Genomic DNA, 21,066 nt, shown 5'->3' on the forward strand with positions numbered 1-21,066 from the left:
CTACTAAATTTAAATCTCAAGTACATTTTAAGAAGATACAGTAAACATTCTGAAATAATTTGGTTCATATTCAGCATGCAATTATGTCATATTTTTTCTATTTAAGATAAATAAAACTAAATAGTAATAATACTGAACTAGAAAGCATTAGCATTTTAAAAGACATAACCAATAAAGCTACTATGTGAACATATTATTTTTGTCCTATTTTATTTATGGATTGTCAACATATTACACAGCAATTTACAGAAATTACCATCATGTAATTTCCTGCCCCTGGAGCTTACAGTTGCAATCTAATTTCCTGTGTTAGTTACACAAATGTGCACAAACACACACTGGAAAAGTACCAACAAGGGCCAAATAACTGTGAGAAATGTGCAATTTCGAGGGCAATCCTCATGTTTTTTCTCCACAATGTAACATTCTTTCCCAGAATTCTAGTGGCAATGCAGTCACCAGAGGCAGTTGCATCAGGCACAGTTTTGTTTGGTGTTTTGAGTTTAATAAAACGGCACTTGCATATTTGAACATTTGATGTTTTTGGAACCACAACTACATCAGTGGTTGTAAAATGATGCACAAGTCAGAATCAAACTTAGGATTCCAAAGCTGCAAGAAACAGGGTTAACCACCATTGCACCATATTCATCTAGTCATCTTTCTCTAAGTGTTTAAAACACTGTATATAAACTAGACTCATATAACATCATATGAGAGATATCAGCTACATATCTCTGCCCACTTATAGGGGCATAGCCTTTATAAAGAGTGAATAGAACATATAAACCTCTTATTATCGTAAGGTATGAAAGGTATGAGAGTATCTTCTCGACAACAAGGTATGTAGAAGGCTTCCATGGTTGCCTTGCCTAAACTGAGCAAAGATGAAATATATTTGGATCGCTGCTAATATATTTGGAAGGCTGCTATCACTACAATGTAAACATCAAAATCTATACCGACATGCTCACTATTATTGGAAATTTAATAAAGGGAGCAACAGTTTCACAAACCTACAGTAGCCAATCAGTACAGAGCACTTACTGTATACCTGTTGGAATGCAACTTATAATACTGAACTCATCTCTAGCATTTGTGTGGGTGAGCATTTAGGGAATACTGACCATAACATGGTCTATTCTGAGATTATGTTGCAGAAGCAATTCTATAAGGGAGTAGCTAAAACACTAAATTTTAGACGTGCAAACTTTGACAGTATAAGGGAATCTCTGCAACATATAACGTGGGAAATGCTTTTCACAGGGTTAAACACAAAACACAAATGGGAAGTCCTTAAAATGCTGCTTCATAAATAAATATGCCAGTATATTCCCATTGTAAGCATGGAACATTGTTGCAAAGCAAAACCTTTTTGTTTCAATCGAAGTGTTGGTGTTGAGGTGGGTAAGAAAAGGTCACAGTTACAGCAGGACAATTTATAAGGCACAAGGAGGCCAAAAAATCATGCAAAAAAGCTATAAGGCAAGCTAAAATTGATATGGAAAAGGATATTGCAGCAAGCAGTAAAAAGAATCCAAAATATTTTTTAACTATGTTAATAGTAAAAAATAAAGCAGGAAGGGATGGGACCTTTAATATCATAGGGGGGTCAGCTGGTTGATGAAAACAAAAAAAAGTGCAGATTCTGAACTCATATTTTTCGTCTACACAAATGAGGAACCAGTTAATGAAGGTTTCCTTCTTGATAGTCCCAATTCTAGTAATGTAAATAATGATGCATGGTCCACACGTGAGTAAGTTCAAAAGAGACTAGAACATGTTAAGATAAACAAAGATCCGGGGCCAGATGGAATTCATCCTAGGGTACTTAGTTAGCTTAACTCTGTGATTGCCGAACTCTTTACTTAATTTTTTCAGGATTCTTTGAGGTCTGGCATAGTGCCAAGAGACTGGCAAATTGCTAATTTGGTGCCACTATTCAAAAAGGGATCCAGTTCTCAGCCTCAAAACTATTTGTTTCTATTTTTGCAGATGATACTAAAATGTGTAGAACTATAGGTTCCATGCAGGATGTTGCCACTTTGCAGAGTGATCTGCCTAAGTTGGGAAAATGGGCAGCAAACTGGAAAATGAGGTTCAATGTTGATAAATGCAAAGTTGGCAAAAATAATATGAATGCAATTTATACACTAAATGACAGTGTTGGGAGTTTCCTTAAATAAGAACGATCTTGGGGTTTTTGTAGATAACAAGTTGTCTAATTCTGAGCAGTGTCATTCTGTGGCTACTAAAGCAAATAAAGTTCTTTCTTGCATAAAAAAGGGCATTAACTCAAGAGATGATTAATTATGCCTCTTTATAGTACCATGGTAAGGCCTCATCTGGAGTTTGCAGTTTTGGACTCTAGTCTTTAAAGAAAAATTCAATCCAAAATAAAAAAAAAAAACCTCCCGCCTACCCTGGGTAGACCCCCCCTCCCACCTCCCCCCAGCCTACCTGCCCCATATTTTCTACTCACCCCTCCGTGCAGATTATGGCCTTGGAGTTCACGGCAGCCATATTCTTCTTCTCTGGTAATCTTCGTGTCTTGACGACATTTTCGGTGCATGCGCAGTTGGATTAAATTTCTGGTCCCGAACAACTGCGCATGTGCTGAAAAGTCACGAGAATTTCCAAAATTTTTTGGAAGTTTCCGTGACTTTTAGACATGCAACTAAACTGGTTAGAGGGATGGAAGACTTAAATTAATAGGGTAGACTGTCACGGTTGGGGTTGTTTTCTCTGGAAAAAAAGGTGCTTGCAAGGGGACGTGATTGCACATTAGAGGACATTATAGACAAATAGCAGGGGACCTTTTTACCCATACAGAAAATCAGTGTAACAGAGGCCACCCCTATATAATTTATGTGAAAGTATGGAGGGGTGTGTGTATGGATGCTGGGTTTTCATTTGGAGGGGTTGAACTTGATGGACTTTGTCTTTTTTCAACCCAATTTAACTATGTGACTATGTAACCATCAGAAAGTCGATATGGGTTAAAAGAATCAATGCTACTTTGCAAGTTTTTTGCCATCATAACGTGCTTCTTAAAATTCACTCACTCAAAAATTGTCCTACCAGAGAAAATATTTGTGCTACCAGGTGTTTGGAGAGAAAATAATATAGGTATGGGATCTCTTATCCAGAAAGCTCCAAATTAAAGGACGGCCATATGCCACAGAGTCAAATTTAAGAAAATAATTAAATATTAAAAATGATTTCCTTTTTATTTTACCTTGTGCTTAATCCTTACTAAACTGCATAAATTCATTTTGTGGCAAAACAATCCTATTGGGTTCATTAAGGGGCACATTTACTTAGCTCGAGTGAAGGATTACAATAAAAAATTTTTTTGGCTACTTTGACCATCGAATTGGCTACTTCGACCTTCGACTACGACTTCGACATTCGAAGTCGAAGGATTTAACTTTGAGGGTCGAATACCCTCGATATTCCACCAATAGTAAATGTGCCCCTAAATGTGTAAATGGTATGGAGATATGAATTAAGGTGAGATCCTTTATACGTAAAACCCGAGGTCTCAAGCATTCCAGAAAATAGATCCAATATCTGTATACTATGCACATGGTGTAAAAGATGAGGGCCATTCTTCTTCTAACTCTTCTAACAATGCAAATAGATCTAAAAAAAAAAATTATGCAAAAAATTACTATTTATTAATCCTAATATTTGTTTTCATTTTTTTTCAAAAGATTTCCTTACAGGAATAATAAGCATCACCGTAAACATTATATGGCGAATTACTGGAGATTTCATGGCCCCTGATATTGTCTGCAAGATTGTGCGTTATCTGCAGGTAAATAACATATTATAAATGTTCTTCATTTGAATGGAAACAAATAAGTATTCAGTTTCATGTTTTAGGTATCATTGTTCTGTATGATAAAAAATCTCTGGCACCAAAATGAGATGAGGGCAATTCTGTTTTGCCCTGCGATTTTGTAAGAAATCAATATATGTTACTCACATTTTATATTTTATGGTTCACTTACTAAAGCTTTCCATGTTTTACTAGGTCGTCCTTCTGTATGCTTCAACATATGTATTAGTATCTCTCAGCATAGACAGATATCATGCCATAGTTCATCCAATGAAGTTTCTCCAAGGAGGTAAGTTTTATTTGTTAGCATCAATCAGTACTGATTGATACACATATAGATAATGTAATTCAAACTATTTTTCTTATTATAGATAAGAACCTCTTTGTATGACAAATTTCAAAGTTGTGGTAATATAATAAGAAATTTCAGTATGAGTGACTTATTACTGACTACATTCCCTTTCCATAGTTTATATATTAAAGTGGAAATGTGTTCCCACAGTGTACTTCAAATACACCACCACATGGAACAAATCTTTATAAGGATCCTGAATTATTATCACAATTATCTTGAAAAATGTACTTTGTTCATCACTGATTTAATCTTGGTATGAAATGACAAAGAGAGTGATATTGGTTTGTAAACTTATTTTTTTTTATTATTTTATGATTAAAATATACTTATGATTTTTTTATATTGAATCTAAACATGTATATAATTGAGTTGAAACAATAAGAAATAAGAAGTGCAGTTTTCCATAAGACTCTTTTGCATTTTACTAACGACCATTTCTACTCATTCTTATATTGTAGCTCAGTAGTGAAATGTATACATGTTCACAGGATTTTCTGCATGTGGGATAGCTTCCAATTGTATGCTATAGAGATGTATGATTGGTTTATGAAAAGTAGGTTTGAACCTAAAGTTATTAGAAAGGCATATGAATAGGCAATATAAAATGATGAGTGTTATTATGATCTAAATTCAAACTAATGCAAAGCAGAAGTTTGATGGATTATGGTTTATTATCACATACTATTTTGAAGCAATAGCAAGAAACAAATAATAAATAGACACTGGCATGTAGTAAAGGTAGAAGATGTGCAATTTTAAGCATAGGCAACATTCTATTCTATTTGGAATAGGAATTCTCCAAACCTGGTCTGTGGGAGTAAGGGCACAAGTTGGTTGGCACAAAAGGAGCCACTTAGGGGAAGATTTATCATGGGTAAAATTGAAAATTTGAATTTCGAGTTTATTTTAGTATAATTCAACTAGGGAATAGTCGAAATTGGATTTGAGTTTATAAAAAATTAGAAATTCGAATTTTGAAATGTATCATGTACTGTCTCTTTAAGAATTTGAATTTGACTATTCACCATCTAAAACCTGCAAATTGGTGTTTTAGCCTATGACCTCCTACAACAAGGGTTGAAGTGAATTCGAGGGAATTTTTGAAGTAAAAAAATTCAAAATTCAAAGAAATTTTTTGGATACTTCGACCATCGAATAGGATACTACGACTTCGAATTTACTTCGAATTCGATTCGAAGTAAAAATATTTTGAATATTTGAATATTAAAATATCGAAGTACTGTCTCTTTAAAAAAACTTCGACTTCAATACTTCGCCAATTTAAACCTGCCGAAGTACTATGTTAGCCTATAGGGACCTTCTAGTACATTTTTCTAAGTCTTTACATATCAAAGTAAAATCATTCGATCGTATGTTAAAATCTGTGAAAAATCTTTTGACTTCGATATTGAAGTCGAAGTATTTTAATTCAATGGTCAAATTTCTAAGTATTTTTTTTATCTCATATCTATTAGTAGGTGCGGCATGGGAGCATTTTTAATAATGCAGTTGTCAGGGAGCTGTTATCTGGTTACCTTCCCACTGCCAATTGGCTGCTGGAGGGGAAAGGGTGATATTCCCCCAACTAGCAGTATCAAATTTAAGAGTGAGTTTATCAGAGCAAGTAACATAGCTGGGAACACCTGGGAAGCTAAGAACTAGTGATGGGCAAATTTGTCCCGTTTGTTTACCGAAATAAATTGTTTTAAATACTTAACTATAGTTTCCTAATGGTTAATTCTTCACTTGCAACTGCTGGTCCACAAGAGGAAATATTTATTGGATGCTCTATATCTCATTTCACAAATTAGTCCTACACATATCCAGGTCGGCCACAAATTGACCTACAGTATAGAGAAGTTTGAGCTATCATTATTAAAAAAACTCTTACAGATGATACTATGCAAAATAAAATGATATGCATTCTTTCACCAGTCAGCTATGATTCTAGCTCTATTATTAAAACATAGTTGTGTTTGGCCTAGCTTTGTCAAGTACACAATTAGGGGTAGATTTATCAAGGGTCGAATTTAGAGTTCATGGGAGTTTGTAAAAACTCCCATATACTCCCAGGAACTTGATATTTGAATAAAAAGCGACCATTGAAATTTAAAAAACAAAATGCAATTTCAGGAAGGTTGCAAACAACTCCAAATTCATCCCAGGACATCCCTACAGCAAACAGCAATTTGGCAGGTTTAAGGTGGCGAATAGTCAAATTAGAATTCTTAAAGGGCCAGTACATGATACATTTTGAAATTCAAATTCAGATTTTTTTAAAACTCGAATCGAATTTTAACTATTCCCTAGTCAAGTTCCACTAAATAAACTTGAAAATTCAAATTTCAAAATTCGAAGTTCGAGTTTGAAATTTGAATTTTCAATTCAACCCTTGATAAATCTGCCCCTTAGAAACTAAATATTTTTTAATCGAGCTAAACAACCTAAACTTACCTGAAAAAAATGTACCTTTCAAGTTGGCACAATAAATATTGATCTTCTGGACACTGTAGGCTAAAAGCTGAGAAATAATTCATAGGAGGTATATTTACCCTAAGATCATCTTCCATTCTGTGTAAAACAAAGTTGCATGAAAAAATAGGGAGCAGAGTGCATATGACTGAAATGATATAGACAATTGTTTACCATAAATGTATTTTTTATTTAAGATTTACTTCCAACCCTTTTGATTATTAATCCATATTGCTTATAAATCATATATTCATTTGTTTTTATTCAACAGAAAAACAAGCAAAAGTGCTAATTGCTGTTGCATGGACCTTGTCATTTTTATTTTCAATTCCAACATTTATTATATTTGGAAAACTCAAACTTCCTAATGGAGAAATACAGTGCTGGGCAATTTGGCCTGATGACTCCTACTGGATACCTTATATGACAATTGTTGCTCTTTTGGTATATTTTATCCCTTTGATTATTATTAGGTAAGTCTTTATAGTTCATTATTGTTATCCCAGGAGTTTTTTTTTCCTGAATTGCAAACAGACTTTTTTTGCTGTTATTTACTGTATTCTACCATATTTTTATAGACATAGATATATGTGGATGTTGCATTTCATGAAAATTTGATAATCAAGGCTCCATAAATAGCTATGGGTGAATAAATATGCCTGGCGCGAACTTCGCTACGAATTTCCACGTTTTTCTGCTAGCGAATAAATTTGCAAAACTCCCGCAAAAGTTCGCCAGCGTCAAAAGATTTTGGATGCACGTCCGAAGACTCACTCGAGTCAAAACCGACACACTATTCGGACTCCCATTGACTTTAATGCCAGCGTTAAAAACTGACGCAATTGACTTTTCGGACGTGCGTCCAAAATTGACACAGGCGTCAATTTTTGAGTTTCACAAATTTGTAGAAAATGGGAGGAATTTGCCCATCACTATCCATAAACAGAATGCACTGCTATACTTTCAGAGCTGTGCCAGACCGGCCAGGTGCCCTAGGCAACATGGAGCGTACATGCGCAAATTGACGCATATGCGAATTGACGTGAGCGCGGAAGTGTGTATAGCCAAGGAGAGAAGGGACAGGACTAGGAGTAGAAGGCAGATAAGATAAGGTATGTGCCTGGTGTCCCTCCCCCCAGCTTTGCACCCTAGGCATGTGCCTACTCTTCCTACCGCTAGTTCTGGCCCTGTATACTTTGATAAACATATGTAGGAAATAGCAAGCCTTATTTAAACCTTGCTTAGAAATATGATAAATTGCTAATACAATATAAATGATCAAAATACGGTGAAAACATTATTTTCAAAAAATTATTAATCCTTTAACATGGTTAACCACAGATTAATTATATTATCTTGACTAGTAATACCCTAACAGTAATTGCCCTACATTCACTTTATCTACATATCTTCAGTAAATTAAATTCTAATTCCTTATTAGTATTGTTGTTCTCATTTTATATGATCTTGGTTGGTTTGTTTATTTTATCAGTTTAACAGTTTTTATTTCAATGGTTTGATTAGTTTATTTTGTTTCACAAGATGTTTAAAGTAGTTGGAGAACATAAGAAAATGTGATTATACATTGGGCTCAATGTAGTAACATAGGTGCAATGTAGTATATAAATGTAGGTGCTATGCCAGTGAAGTTATCAGTGGCCAATCTAATATAAGATTTTTTTAAACCAGTCCACTACCATAAAAATAAACATTTTAAAATGTCATTTTTACCTCAATAATACAAGTTTTTAACACCTTAAATTTATAGTTAAAGGCAGAATGATGTGTGAAAGAACGTTAATTTAATCATCCATTTAATCATCCATTTAATCATCCAATTAATCATCCATTTAATCATCCATTTACAAACCTTATGAAATTTATAAACTGAATAGTACTTAGTAACAATAAATAGGTTGCTTCAATGAATTCTAAGAATTTTGTGGTCCTGAAAAAGCATAAGATTTCTACTTATTTAAGACATCACTTTCCAAATGAACATGTCAATCGATCGTGTTTTAAAAATAGATCTGATGATTTACAAATCTAATCCAGTTAAAGAAGCTGAGTGATGTGACCTATTTGAACTAAAAGAGATATGTTTTATGGTACATGGATATAAGTAGAATAGTCAGAAAGTATTTTTAGGGGCATATTTATCAAGGGTCGAATTTCGAATTGAAAAAACGTCGAAATTCAAATTCAAAAAGACCAACCGAAATTAAGTTGATGTTTTTTTTTGGTTGAGTCGGTCCATTTTCGATCTAATAGGTCTGTATTCGGCCAAATTTGAATCATATGAATCGAAGGAATAGCGCAATCGATCGAATTCGATTCAAAGTTTTTCCCAAAAAAACCTTTGATTTTTCAAAGTCCACCAATTGACTCCAAATAGGTTCTAGGAGGTCCCCCATAGGCTAAAACAGCAATTTGGCAGGTTTTAGATGGCGAATGGTAGAATTTTTAAAGAGACAGTACATGATACATTTCGATATTCGAATTTTTTACTTTTTTTCAAATTCAAATCGAATTTGGACTATTCCCTAGATGAAGTACACAAAAAATAGCTTGAAATTCGATTTTTTTTCAATTGAAAATTCACCTCGACCCTTGATAAATCTGTCCCTTAGTGTTTTATTAAACTGTACAATTTCCTTTAATTTTCAACAATGCAGAAATATAAAGTTATACAGACATAATAAACCATTCCCTAGTATTTGTGTAATTAGAGATAATGGAAGATAAGGTTGCTGATTTATTAACCTTTGATATTTATTTTTGGTGCAATTCTCACAGCAAGAAGATAAAAAAATCTAATATTCAATCTTGAAAGTTGCTGCACTTTTACAAATTATCACTATGTTCACTAATAACTCCTACCATATTTTACTATTTTAAAAAGTGTATAGGAAGATTTATAACATTTTTGCAGCTTTGTTCAACATGAGATCACAATATAGGGCATGCTCTAAATTCAGATTTGCTATATTAAACAGCACAATCAAAAAGCTTCAAATAAAGGGATCAGCTTCAACATACACTTACATATTCCTCCTGGAATTTTCAGAACTGTTGTGGAGGATTCACTGCCAGTTAATTCTGTGCACAGCAAAGAGTTAGTTTCTGCTACAAAATTAATCTAAGTCTGTAATAAAAAGACAAAAATGTTTAATATGATTTTTGATGACCCATTGCAAATGATAATTCAACGTGTTCATATTTTTTTTTTACGGTTTTATTTTATCAAGTTTTTTATATTAACATTTTTAATAAATAAACAAACATTTGAGGCTAGTAAAATTTTCAAGTTTATTCAAATTAAAAAACTCTAAAATTCACAATTTCAAATTTTGATAAAAATACCTCCACATGTTGGATGCCAGGGCAGCCAGATAAGGAAGTCAAGAGTAACCTTGGATGCAAAGGTGACCTACTGTTTCAAAGGGAAAGTAGGAAGAGATGAATGATTGTGGTGGCCTGTTTTATGGTGAAACAATAGTTATTCGATGAGGCATCAGGCATTGTAGAGATGGTGGCACTTATATAGCTATCGAATCCCAAAGGAGAGGAATGAGATTGTTTTTTTATATGGACAACTCAACTGGTAAATCAACTGGTGTAACTGAATCCACAGTTAAGGCTTTATTATGATTTTATATTGTTGTGTGCAAACCTCAAATAAACTCTGTTGATGATGAGCTCATTGTGTTTTGGAAATTTGGTGAACTGATCTTTGGCTATTAACAGTAATAATGTGTTAAGATTGAACATATAAATATTTACAATACTTATTTTTGCTTGTCAAGTTTTTTTGAGAATTTGTAGACCCATTGCAAATGATGAGTAGAATACAAAGTCAATAGCAACTAGTGTTGAACAAAACTGACCCATTTCACTTCACTGAAAATTAGCATAATGCTGAAAAATGTCCAAAATGCATTGCAGTCTATGGGCGATAAATTTTTTTGTCAGCAACAATTTTTTTTTACCCATTAGTGTCTAAGGGCATCATTTTTGTGGCTAAACTCTGCTCATCACCAACAACAACTAATCAGCGATTATATTTCAAAAGCCATCTACAAGTTAGAAAACAAAAGCACATTTCTGATTGTTTACTATGGGCAACATCATCAGTGATGTTTTTCTCTATTGTTTTACATAGCATGATACATAAGCCCCATAATGTATGTAAATATGCATAAAATAAATACATACATATGAGAACATAGAATTCATTTTCATTAGAATGCATGGATCAAAAGGGAAATAGAAGGTTGTCCTAAAAAAAGAAAGTTCAGGTGATATAATATGAATTTTGACTCTGTTTGTACCAACATATCACAGTCTCCACTTATTATTCACTTATGATTAAAACTTCACTAATGATTACTCTTTTTTATACACAATTAGGGGCCGATTCACTAAGGGTCGAATTTCGAAGTTAAAAATACTTCGAAATTCGACCCTCTGATTGAAATCCTTCGACTTCGAATATCGAAGTCGAAGGATTTAGCGCTAATCCTGCGATCGATCGATCAAAGGATTTTCCGTTCGATCGAACGATTAAATCCTTCGAATCGAACGATTCGAAGGATTTTAATCCAACGATCGAAGGAAAATCCTTCGATCAAAAAATCACAGGCAAGCCTATGGGGACCTTCCCCATAGGCTAACATTGACTTCGGTAGCTTTTAGCTGCCGAAGTAGGGGGTCGAAGTTTTTTTTAAAGGGGAAGTACTTCGACTATCGAATGGTCGAATAGTCGAACGATTTTTCGTTCGATTCGTTCGATTTCGTTCGAATTCGAACGAATTTAACCAATTCGATGGTCGAAGTACCCAAAAAATACTTCGAAATTCGAAGTATTTTTCATTCAAATCCTTCACTCGAGCTTAGTGAATCAGCCCCTAAGGGTCATTTACAATGTGGAAGGCAGGGTGCAAAGTGCAAAAAAGGGGAAGTGTTCTGAATTTCTGCAGGTCTCTGCACTCCAAAATAGAGTGCAGGGATTTGTGTGCACCCCATTTATAAGGTCCATTATTACAGTATTCATGCAGGAGGGCAGGGGAGATGAATGCACAATATCTTTCCCCAATCTTGTACTTTATTCAGATACACAAGTTAGGGAGTGCCTAAGGAAGCATGCTATAATGGATCTCTGTACTTGCTGCCAACCCTCTGGCAGGTGTAGAACAGGGATGCCTTGCACCTGATGGAGCTGTGTTCTGTACCTAGCAGCTAATTGACATTAGGGGGCATATTTATTATGTTGTGTAAAATTTAATTTGCTGTAAAATAAAAGGCAAATTTATCAGTGTGTGTAATTTTATGCAGTGCAAACGCCACATTTGCCATGGTTATTTTACATTGCTTCTGGTGGAAGTCATTCTAAGAAAAAACATAAAAATGTTATGTCTTTTTATGCTGTTTTTTACACGGTGAAGCCTGACAATATGTGGTGTATCATCCCACTGTCTTTTACACAGCATAATAAATATGCCCCTAGATGCAGAGTGCAGCCATACCCCAGTTGCATTTACTTTTTCAATTTGCAGGATGTGATTTTGTGCTCTATAGTGCTCTAGCACATGTGTCTGGTAAAGAACTACTTGATTTTTTTATCACATGCAGTAATATATATGCTGCTTTAGAGCATATACTGCTTTAAATAACTGTGAAAATCCTTTAATGTATTTTTCAAAGAAAGGGTTAGTTGTTAAATACAGCTGAGACCATGCACTGAGAAAATGTTAGAATTAAAATGAATCATGCAGGGTTTTTCTCTTTTTATACTTTCAAAAGCATACATTTGAAGCAGCAGAGATAGTCTAGATGCTAAATTGCATACTGCAAGTCCTAATTATTTTCATATCTTTTTCAATTTATAGTGTGATTTACTTCATTGTAATACGAACAATATGGGTAAAAAGTAAAGCACACACAGTGATAATTTCCAACTATACTGGTAAGTGATTTTTTTTAGCCCACATATACAGTACCAGATGTGTCATGCAAAATAAGTAAGGATAATGGTTTACAATAATATACAATACTATACAGGTATGGGACCTGTTATTCAGAATGCTTGGGACCTGCGGTTTTCCAGATAAGACTTCCAAGAAGTCTTTCCATAATTTGGACCACCATACTAAAAATTATTTAAATTATAATTAAATCCAATAGGATTGTGTTGTCACCAATAAGAATTAATTCTACTGTATGTTAGTTGGTATCTAATAGAAGGTACTGTTTTATTTTTACAGGGAAAAAGGATTAAGAAAAATAATTATAGGATTAAAATGGAGTCTATGGAGATAGCCTTCAGTTATTCGGAACTTACTGGATAATGGGTTTCCTAATAAGGGATCCCATACCTGTATACTGTACTGCTATATGAAACAGTTGTGGTTGAAATGTCAAAAATAATACAGTTTCAAAAATTACTATGGACAATCAATACAAACTTTAAGAGGACTTTAAAGGAACAGTTCATTGTCAAAATAAAAACTGGGTAAATAGATAGACTGTGCAAAATACAAAAAATATTTCTAATATAGTTAGTTAGCCAAAAATGTAATGTATAAAGGCTGGAGTGACTGGATGTCTAGCATAATAGGTAGAACACATGGGACATAACTGTTCAGTGAGTTTGTAATTGATCCTCAGCAGCTCAGATTCAAAAGCAAACAGTTATGACCCATGTGGCCTCTCCTCATGTCAATAATTGGTTACTTCCTGGTAACCAGGGAAATCAGTCAGTGGAAACCAAGAGAGCTGAAAAGCAGGAAGATGTGTTCTGTTCTGTTAGACATCCAGTAACTCCAGCATTTATGCATTACATTTTTGGCTAACTAACTATATTTTGCACAGTCTTTTATTTACCTAGTTTTTATTTTTATACTGAACAATTCCTTTAAACCTTTGGCATATATTTTAGTTTTCAAATGCACAGTGGCCAATTTGCTATACATTGCATACATTTCATGCTTTTTTCTTTTTTTTCATGGAATGATTCTTTGCAGCTCAGAAATTTTTCTCAACTGTTCCTTCCTCATTGCAACTTGCATTGGTCATAAATGATCTTCAGGGGAAACCCATTATCAATGTATTAAAGAAATTATTCAGTATAAAAAATAAAGAATGGGTAAATAGATTGGTTGTGCAACCTATATTATATTATATTTTCATTTTCACGATAGTTCCCCTTGTGATGGTGATCCATATTACAGAAATTCAAATTATCTGAAAAACGCCAGGTCCTGAACATTCTGGAGAGTAGGACCCTTACTTGTACAACAATGTACAGGCTTATTATTACTAATATAAATCAGTCAGTCAATAATAATAAAAGTTTGAAATTGAAGGCCTATTTTATTTACTAATTATGGAGGTCAAGAAAAAAATGCAGTTGCATAAAAAAGCAGCAAAACACACCTTACCTTTTTTTCCACAAGCAGAAATGAACATGATTGCATTCTTTCATGAGAATCACATAATTACATTCATTTTCAATGAGTCTGAAAGTCTCAAATGTTTTAATAAACTGGGAAAATAAGGTTATTTCCCATTAACTTCTATGGAACCTCACCAGCTTTTACTTGACAAGTTCTTCTTAACAATCCAGATGTCAGAATACCTGTGCGGCGGGGTCGTCCGCTGCGACATCGGCGGGGACGCCCGCACTTCCCTTTAGCCATGCCAGCGTGTCTTCGCTGGCACCTGGCTCCTCTATAGGGTGCGCGCGGCGCGCCTCCTGGGGATTTAAAGGCGCAGGCGTGCTGAAGTCATACGTCAGCGCGCAAAGGCGTGAAATTCAAATAGTATTTAAAGCCCAGTTTTGCTGTTCGTAATTTCCCATGATAGAACTTGTTCTAGTGGTTTTTCTGAGCCTTGTCCATCTTTCTTGAAAATTCTGATCTGATTATCCGTGTTTGACCCTGCCTGTTCCTGACTACTCTCCAATCTGTATTCTGACCCTTGCCTGCCTACGTCAACTCTCCTGCTTAACCCCTTGATTGACTACCCGGTTTTGACCCTTGCCTGCCTGATGATTCTGATATCCGCCTGCCTCGAGCCAGCCTGTCTGACCATCTGCTTGCCTAACCCTCTTGTATTGTGACCTTCGGCCCTGCCGTGCCCCTTTGCCAGCCAGAACACCTCACCTTGTACCCCTCGTTAAGTCCAGGTGGCACCCAAGTAAGCTGAGGGCTCCTCCCGAAGCCCAATGGTGGTAACACTACTGGTGAAGCCGAGCCGAGACCAGGGTGCTTGGCACTTGTTCTAGTATTGGGTGCCAGCAGTGATATTATCACGGGCCATGGAGGATGACGGTCACGAAGCTGCTGCTGCCTCTGCTACACCATCTCCTCAAACTTCCACTGAGATGTTGCTCTCTACTTTGCTGCAACGTATGGAGGAGCAAGAGCAAAAGCAGAACTATTTGCTTCAAGGGTTTCACAATCTGATCCGTCAGTTGGGGCCTTCGCAGCAGCTGTCTAATCCTGTTCCTGCATCTCCTGTGGGTTCTTCTGCCAATTGGGGTAACTCATCTAAACATCATGAACCCAAAATTGTGTTCCCCGAGAAATTCAGTGGGGATCGTACTAAATTTTTAGTCATTAAAGAGGCGTGTAAGTTATACCTTAGTTTTTTCCATCACTCATTCCAATCTAGTGAGGAGAAAGTAAGGTTCGTAATAACCCTGCTTTTGGGTGAGCCCCAAATTTGGGCCCTAAGGCTGCCTTCCTCTGATCCCGCTCGTTATTTCCTTGACACTTTCTTTAACAGCATGGCAATTCTTTACGGTGACCCGGATTGTGCATCTTCTGCTGACACCGTGATTCGTAAGTTGCGCCAAGGGAAAAGGGATGCGGAGGTGTACTGCACCGAATTCCGCTGGTGGGCAGTAGAAACTGGGTGGAACGATTTGGCTCTATGGAGTCATTTTTGTTTGGGGTTATCTGATTCAGTAAAAGATAGTCTGGTTAATTACCCCCTACCTTCTTACCTGGATGGTCTCATGTCCCTTGCCATCCAGGTAGATAGAAGGCAAAGGGAGAGAAGGGGTGAGAGGAGTACAAACTTCTTGGGGTTTCTAATATAAAATCTAATGTGGTAACCAATGTAAAATCTCCTAACCCCTTTGTTCCTCTAACTCAGGAGGAGCCTATGCAATTAGGCATAGCCCATCTAACTCCTGGCGTTCCCTGGGTCTTTGCATGTACTGTGGTGAAAAGGGACATTTTCTGAACCAATGTTCTAAGAGGCCGGGAAACTCCGAAGCCTAAATGGAGAAGGGGAGCTCCATTTGGGTGCAGGAGTTTCCTCTCCCCAATCTGCCTCCAAGATTTTGATTCCGGTAAAACTAACCTGGCCTACGGGCTCTGTCAAGGTGTCCGCATTTGTGGATTCTGGGGCGGAGGGAGACTTTCTGGATGCTGCTTTTGCAGCCAAATACAAGATTCCTTTGGTTTCCCTAACTAACCCCATGAGAATATGGGCAGTGGACAAGAGACCCTTAGGGTCAGGTGTGGTTTCCAAACAAACCGTTTCTCTTTCCATGTGTATAAACAATGTGCATTGTGAGGAGATAGCATTGTACCTTATAGAAGGTGCTACCGCTCCTCTCAATTTGGGGTTACCATGGTTCCAGAGGCATAACCCTCTGATTGACTGGCTCTCGAGGGAGGTAATTCAATGGGGTTCTAAATGTGGTGGGGTATGCTTTCCCTCAGTAGTGGCAACTACATCCCTTGAGGGGTTACCTGCTGCATATGCAGAATAGGCTGATGTGTTCTCTAAAAAGGCAGCAGAAACCCTACCCCCACACCGGCAGTATGACTGCCCAATTGATTTGATCCCCGGGTCCACTCCTCCTCGTGATAGAACCTACCCTCTTTCATTGCTGGAAGCCCAGGCCATGAAAGAGTATATAAAGGAAAATATTGAGAGGGGTTTTTATCAGACCTTCTAGTTCTCCTGCAGGGGCGGGTTTCTTTTTTGTTGGGAAAAAAGATGGTGGTCTTCGTCCCTGTATCGACTATAGGGGGCTCAATAAGATAACCATAAAGAACCGCTATCCTCTCCCTTTAATTTCCGAACTATTTGATCAGGTTAAAAGAGCTAAGGTCTTTACCAAACTTTATCTTAGGGGGGCTTATAACCTGATACGTATCAGGGAGGGTGACGAGTGGAAGACAGCGTTTAACACCAGGGATGGCCACTATGAGTATCTTGTAATGCCTTTTGGTCTCTGTAATGCCGCCGCAGTGTTCCAGGAGTTTGTCAATGACATCTTCCAGGACCTGCTGGGGATCTTCGTAGTGGTCTACCTAGACGATATACTTATTTTTTCCTCCAACATGAAAGAACATCAAAATCATGTTTGTGAAGTCAAACGAAGGCTAAGGGGAAATAATCTTTATGCGAAACTAGAGAAATGTACTTTGGGGTTTCTTCTGTTCAGTTTTTGGGGTTTAATATTTCCAGCAAGGGTCTAGAAATGGATCCAGGCAAGGTGAGAGCAGTCCTGGATTGGACCCAACCCCTTTCGTTACGTGCAACCCAAAGGTTTCTTGGTTTTGCTAATTATTATCGTCAGTTTATTAAGAATTTGTCCCTTATTGTGGCCCCCATCACTAATTTAACCAAGAAGGGTGCTGACCCCAGCATCTGGCCTCCTGAGGCTGTTCAAGCATTTGAATTCCTCAAAAAGGAGTTCAGTTCTGCCCAAATCCTTCGTCACCCCGACACTGCACTCCCCTTTTATTGTGGAGGTTGACGCCTCTGAGGTGGGAGCTGGGGCAGTCCTTTCTCAAAGGCACCCGACTACCAACAAGTTGCATCCCTGTGCTTTCTTCTCCAGGAAGTTTTCACCCGCAGAGGTGAATTATGATATAGGTAACAGGGAATTGTTGGCAGTCAAATGGGCCTTTGAGGAATGGTGGCACCTCCTGGAGGGTGCAAAACATCTGGTGACGGTCTATACTGACCACAAGAATTTACTATACATAGAGTCTGCCAAGCGCCTTAATCCTAGGCAGGCTAGGTGGGCTCTATTTTTCACAAGGTTTAATTTTTCTCTGACTTTCAGGCCTGGGACTAAAAACACCAAGGTGGATGCACTCTCTAGGAGTTTCGAATCCATTTCTTCTGACTCTAGTGAGTGTACTCCCATTATTCCTAGGGAAATTATCATAGCAACCCCTGAATCTGACCTTTCTTCTCTATTGCTCCCTCTTCAAACATCTGCTCCTACGGATACCTCTTCGGGAAGATGGTTTGTACCAGAGGAATTAAGGGAGCAAGTATTGAGAGAGGTTCATGATTCTAAGATGGCAGGGCATCCAGGCATTTTGAAGACGGTGTCCCTGTTATCCCTTCATGTTTGGTGGCCATCATTCAAACAGGATGCTAAGGCCTTCGTTAATTCCTGCCCAGTCTGCCAAAGATCCAAGGCTTCTCGAAATTCTTCCCAAGGTCTGTTAATTCCCTTACCCATTCCAGTTAAACCTTGGTCCCATCTTTCAATGGACTTCATTGTTGATTTGCCCCCTTCTCAGGGGAAAACTGTGATCTGGGTGGTGGTGGATAGGTTTAGCAAGATGAGCCATTTTGTTCCATTTCCACACCTCCCTTCTGCTAAGACCTTGGCTGATTTGTTTGTTAATCACATTTTTAAGTTACATGGTTTTCCTGAAAATATTGTTTCTGACAGGGGGGTTCAGTTTGTCTCAAAGTTTTGGCGTGCTTTCTGTTCTTTGGTGGGGATTGAGTTATCTTTTTCCACTGCTTATCATCCCCAAAACAACGGCCAAACTGAGAGGGTGAATCAGTCCCTGGAGCAGTACCTCAGGTGTTATGTGTCCAACAACCAGTCCACTTGGGCGGAACTATTACCCTGGGCAGAGTTTGCATACAATAATGCTACTAATTCTTCCTCTGGAGAATCCCCTTTCTTTATTGTCAATGGGTTGCACCCCAAAGCTTTTTCATTCTCTGGGTCTGGTTCCCCTGTACCATCTGCCAACTCCTCTGTTGAATTATTTTCTAAGGTTTGGTCTCAAGTGCATGAATCTCTGTCTGCAGCTACATCAGCTCAAAAGAAAGCTGCTGACAGATCTCGTAGAGAGGCACCCCAGTATAAAGTGGGGGATTTGGTCTGGTTATCTACCAAGAATATCAAGTTGAAGGTGCCCTCTCTCAAACTGGGTCCTAAATTCATTGGTCCATATCCCATCACCGCAATAATTAACCCTTCCTCTGTTCGTCTTAAGTTACCTGTTAATTTTAAAATTTCTGACTCCTTTCATGTCTCCCTTCTCAAACCAGCTTCACAAATCCTACAGTCATCTGTTCCTTCCCCAGTGTTGGTCGAGGGTCAGCCTGAATTTGAGATCCAAGACTTCCTTGATTCTCGTCTGGTAAGGGGTAAGCTCCAATACTTAATTAAATGGAAGGGCTATGGCCCTGAGGAGAACTCTTGGGTCTCAGTTGAGGACATCAAGGCTGACCATCTCCGGAAGCAATTCCATCAAAAGTTTCCTGGGAAGCCTGGGGGTCCAGTGGCCCCCCCTGGAGAGGGGGGTAATGTCAGAATACCTGTGCGGCGGGGTTGTCGCCCTCCTGGGGATTTAAAGGCGCAAAGGTGTGAAATTCAAATAGTATTAAAGCCCAGTTTTGCCCGTGATAGAACTTGTTCTAGTGGTTTTTCTGAGCCTTGTGCATCTGTCTTGAAAATTCTGATCTGATTATCCGTGTTTGACCCTGCCTGTTCCTGACTACTCTCCAATCTGTATTCTGACTCTTGCCTGCCTACGTCAACTCTCCTGTTTAACCCCTTGATTGACTACCCGGCCTCGACCCAGCCTGTCTGACCATCCGCTTGACCAACCCTCTTGTACTGTGACCTTTGGCCCAAAAGACTCTGCATCCTGCCGTGCCCCTTTGCCAGCCAGAACACCTCGCCTTGTACCCCTCGTTAAGTCCAGGTGGCACCCAAGTAAGCTGAGGGCTCCTCCCGAAGCCCAACGGTGGTCATACTACTGGTGAAGCCGAGCCGAGACCAGGGTGCTTGGCACTTGTTCTGGTATTGGGTGCCGGCCGTGACACCAGACTAGTTGAAGTTTCAGAAAATAAACACTTTTGTATTTTTTGCCACATTTTTTCTCAGATCGAGAACAAAACACCAACTCTGATAAATGTGCCCCTAAGGGACACATTATGCCAAAGCAACCAATCAAACTTTTGATTGGGTTATTGTGGGTTACTGCCCAAGTGCAAATTATAATAATTATAAAAGATAATAATAGATCACATAGCTGTACTTGAATGTGAATGTTATGATTTCATAGGGATCATTTACTGAACGTTATTCAGTAACATAAATTTATTTTTTTAAAAAGATTTGTTTCTACGTGACAAAAAAAACCCCACCAAGGCAGTTTTAACTTTCAATTTGCAAAGTCTTTATTAATAAATTACTTACCGATTCTCTGCTTGCGCTCCTCTTCAGAAACGGTGATGATCCATTGTGCGGCGCTCAATTTATCCTCCCTGGCTATCTCCTATAGAAGGCAGGGAGGAGAAATCAAGCGCCGCACGATGGATTGTCTCCCTGTCGCCGTTTCTGAAGAGGTGCGCAAGCAGAGAATCAGTAAATAATTTCTTAATAAAGACTTTGCAAATTGAAAGTTAAAACTGCCTTGGTGTTTTTTTTCCCGTTAAGTAGAAACAATTAAAAAAAAAAATGATGTCACTGGTCTTTTAAGAGCCTGGGCAGAATTGCAAGATCATGCCCATTCGTGTTCATGCAATGATCCTTTTGCTGGGGTTTGACTGCCCTAGATTAAAAAAATCCAGCACGTGGTGAAGAGCACAGTTTTGGAATAGTTGACCATCTATACAGAGGGCATTGATTCTATTCATGCCTTTAAGAGTGGATTGGATGACATTCACAAGTACAATATCCAAGGCTTATGGTGATTTTAAGATCTACATTTTTTTCAGTTTGCACTGCTTAGTGTGCTAGCACTTGTGTTTGGGTCACACATAAATGAGGCCCAGGACAGCAGACAAAAATTCAAGCAGGTCTGTGTTTTATTGACAGTCAACCAAAATAAAAATGAATGTCTGTTCATCTTGTAAAATGAATTGTACTCAGTATATTAGACTCTTAAAGGGGTGGTTCACCTTTAAGTCATATAGAATGGCTAATTTTAAGCAACTTTTCAATTGGCCTTATTTTTACATAAATATCTTGTACAAGTGTGCCAACTAATACTAGGGAACCCTGGAGCTTCTGTCGCCCTGAACTTGATGGCAATTCCAGGGTTCCTGCAGTAGGTTGTGCTATAGGTGCAGCAGAGTTGCAAACTGCATTTTAAATCCATGCACC

The 21,066-nt window shown here is 37.7% G+C and overlaps 1 protein-coding gene across 1 annotated transcript in view; it reads left to right on the plus strand.

Annotated features, from left to right (window-relative positions):
• Positions 1–21,066, plus strand: part of npsr1.L (neuropeptide S receptor 1 L homeolog) — a 108,917-nt gene that overhangs the window by 71,084 nt on the left and 16,767 nt on the right. Inside the window, exons 3-6 of the mRNA XM_018266842.2 lie at positions 3,717–3,820; positions 4,040–4,133; positions 6,943–7,144; positions 12,560–12,636. Coding sequence (XP_018122331.1) covers positions 3,717–3,820; positions 4,040–4,133; positions 6,943–7,144; positions 12,560–12,636 — 477 coding nt within the window. The remainder of the gene's footprint in view (positions 1–3,716; positions 3,821–4,039; positions 4,134–6,942; positions 7,145–12,559; positions 12,637–21,066) is intronic.

The sequence above is a fragment of the Xenopus laevis genome, chromosome 6L, assembly GCF_017654675.1.
Source record: "Xenopus laevis strain J_2021 chromosome 6L, Xenopus_laevis_v10.1, whole genome shotgun sequence".
Lineage (NCBI taxonomy): Eukaryota > Metazoa > Chordata > Amphibia > Anura > Pipidae > Xenopus > Xenopus laevis.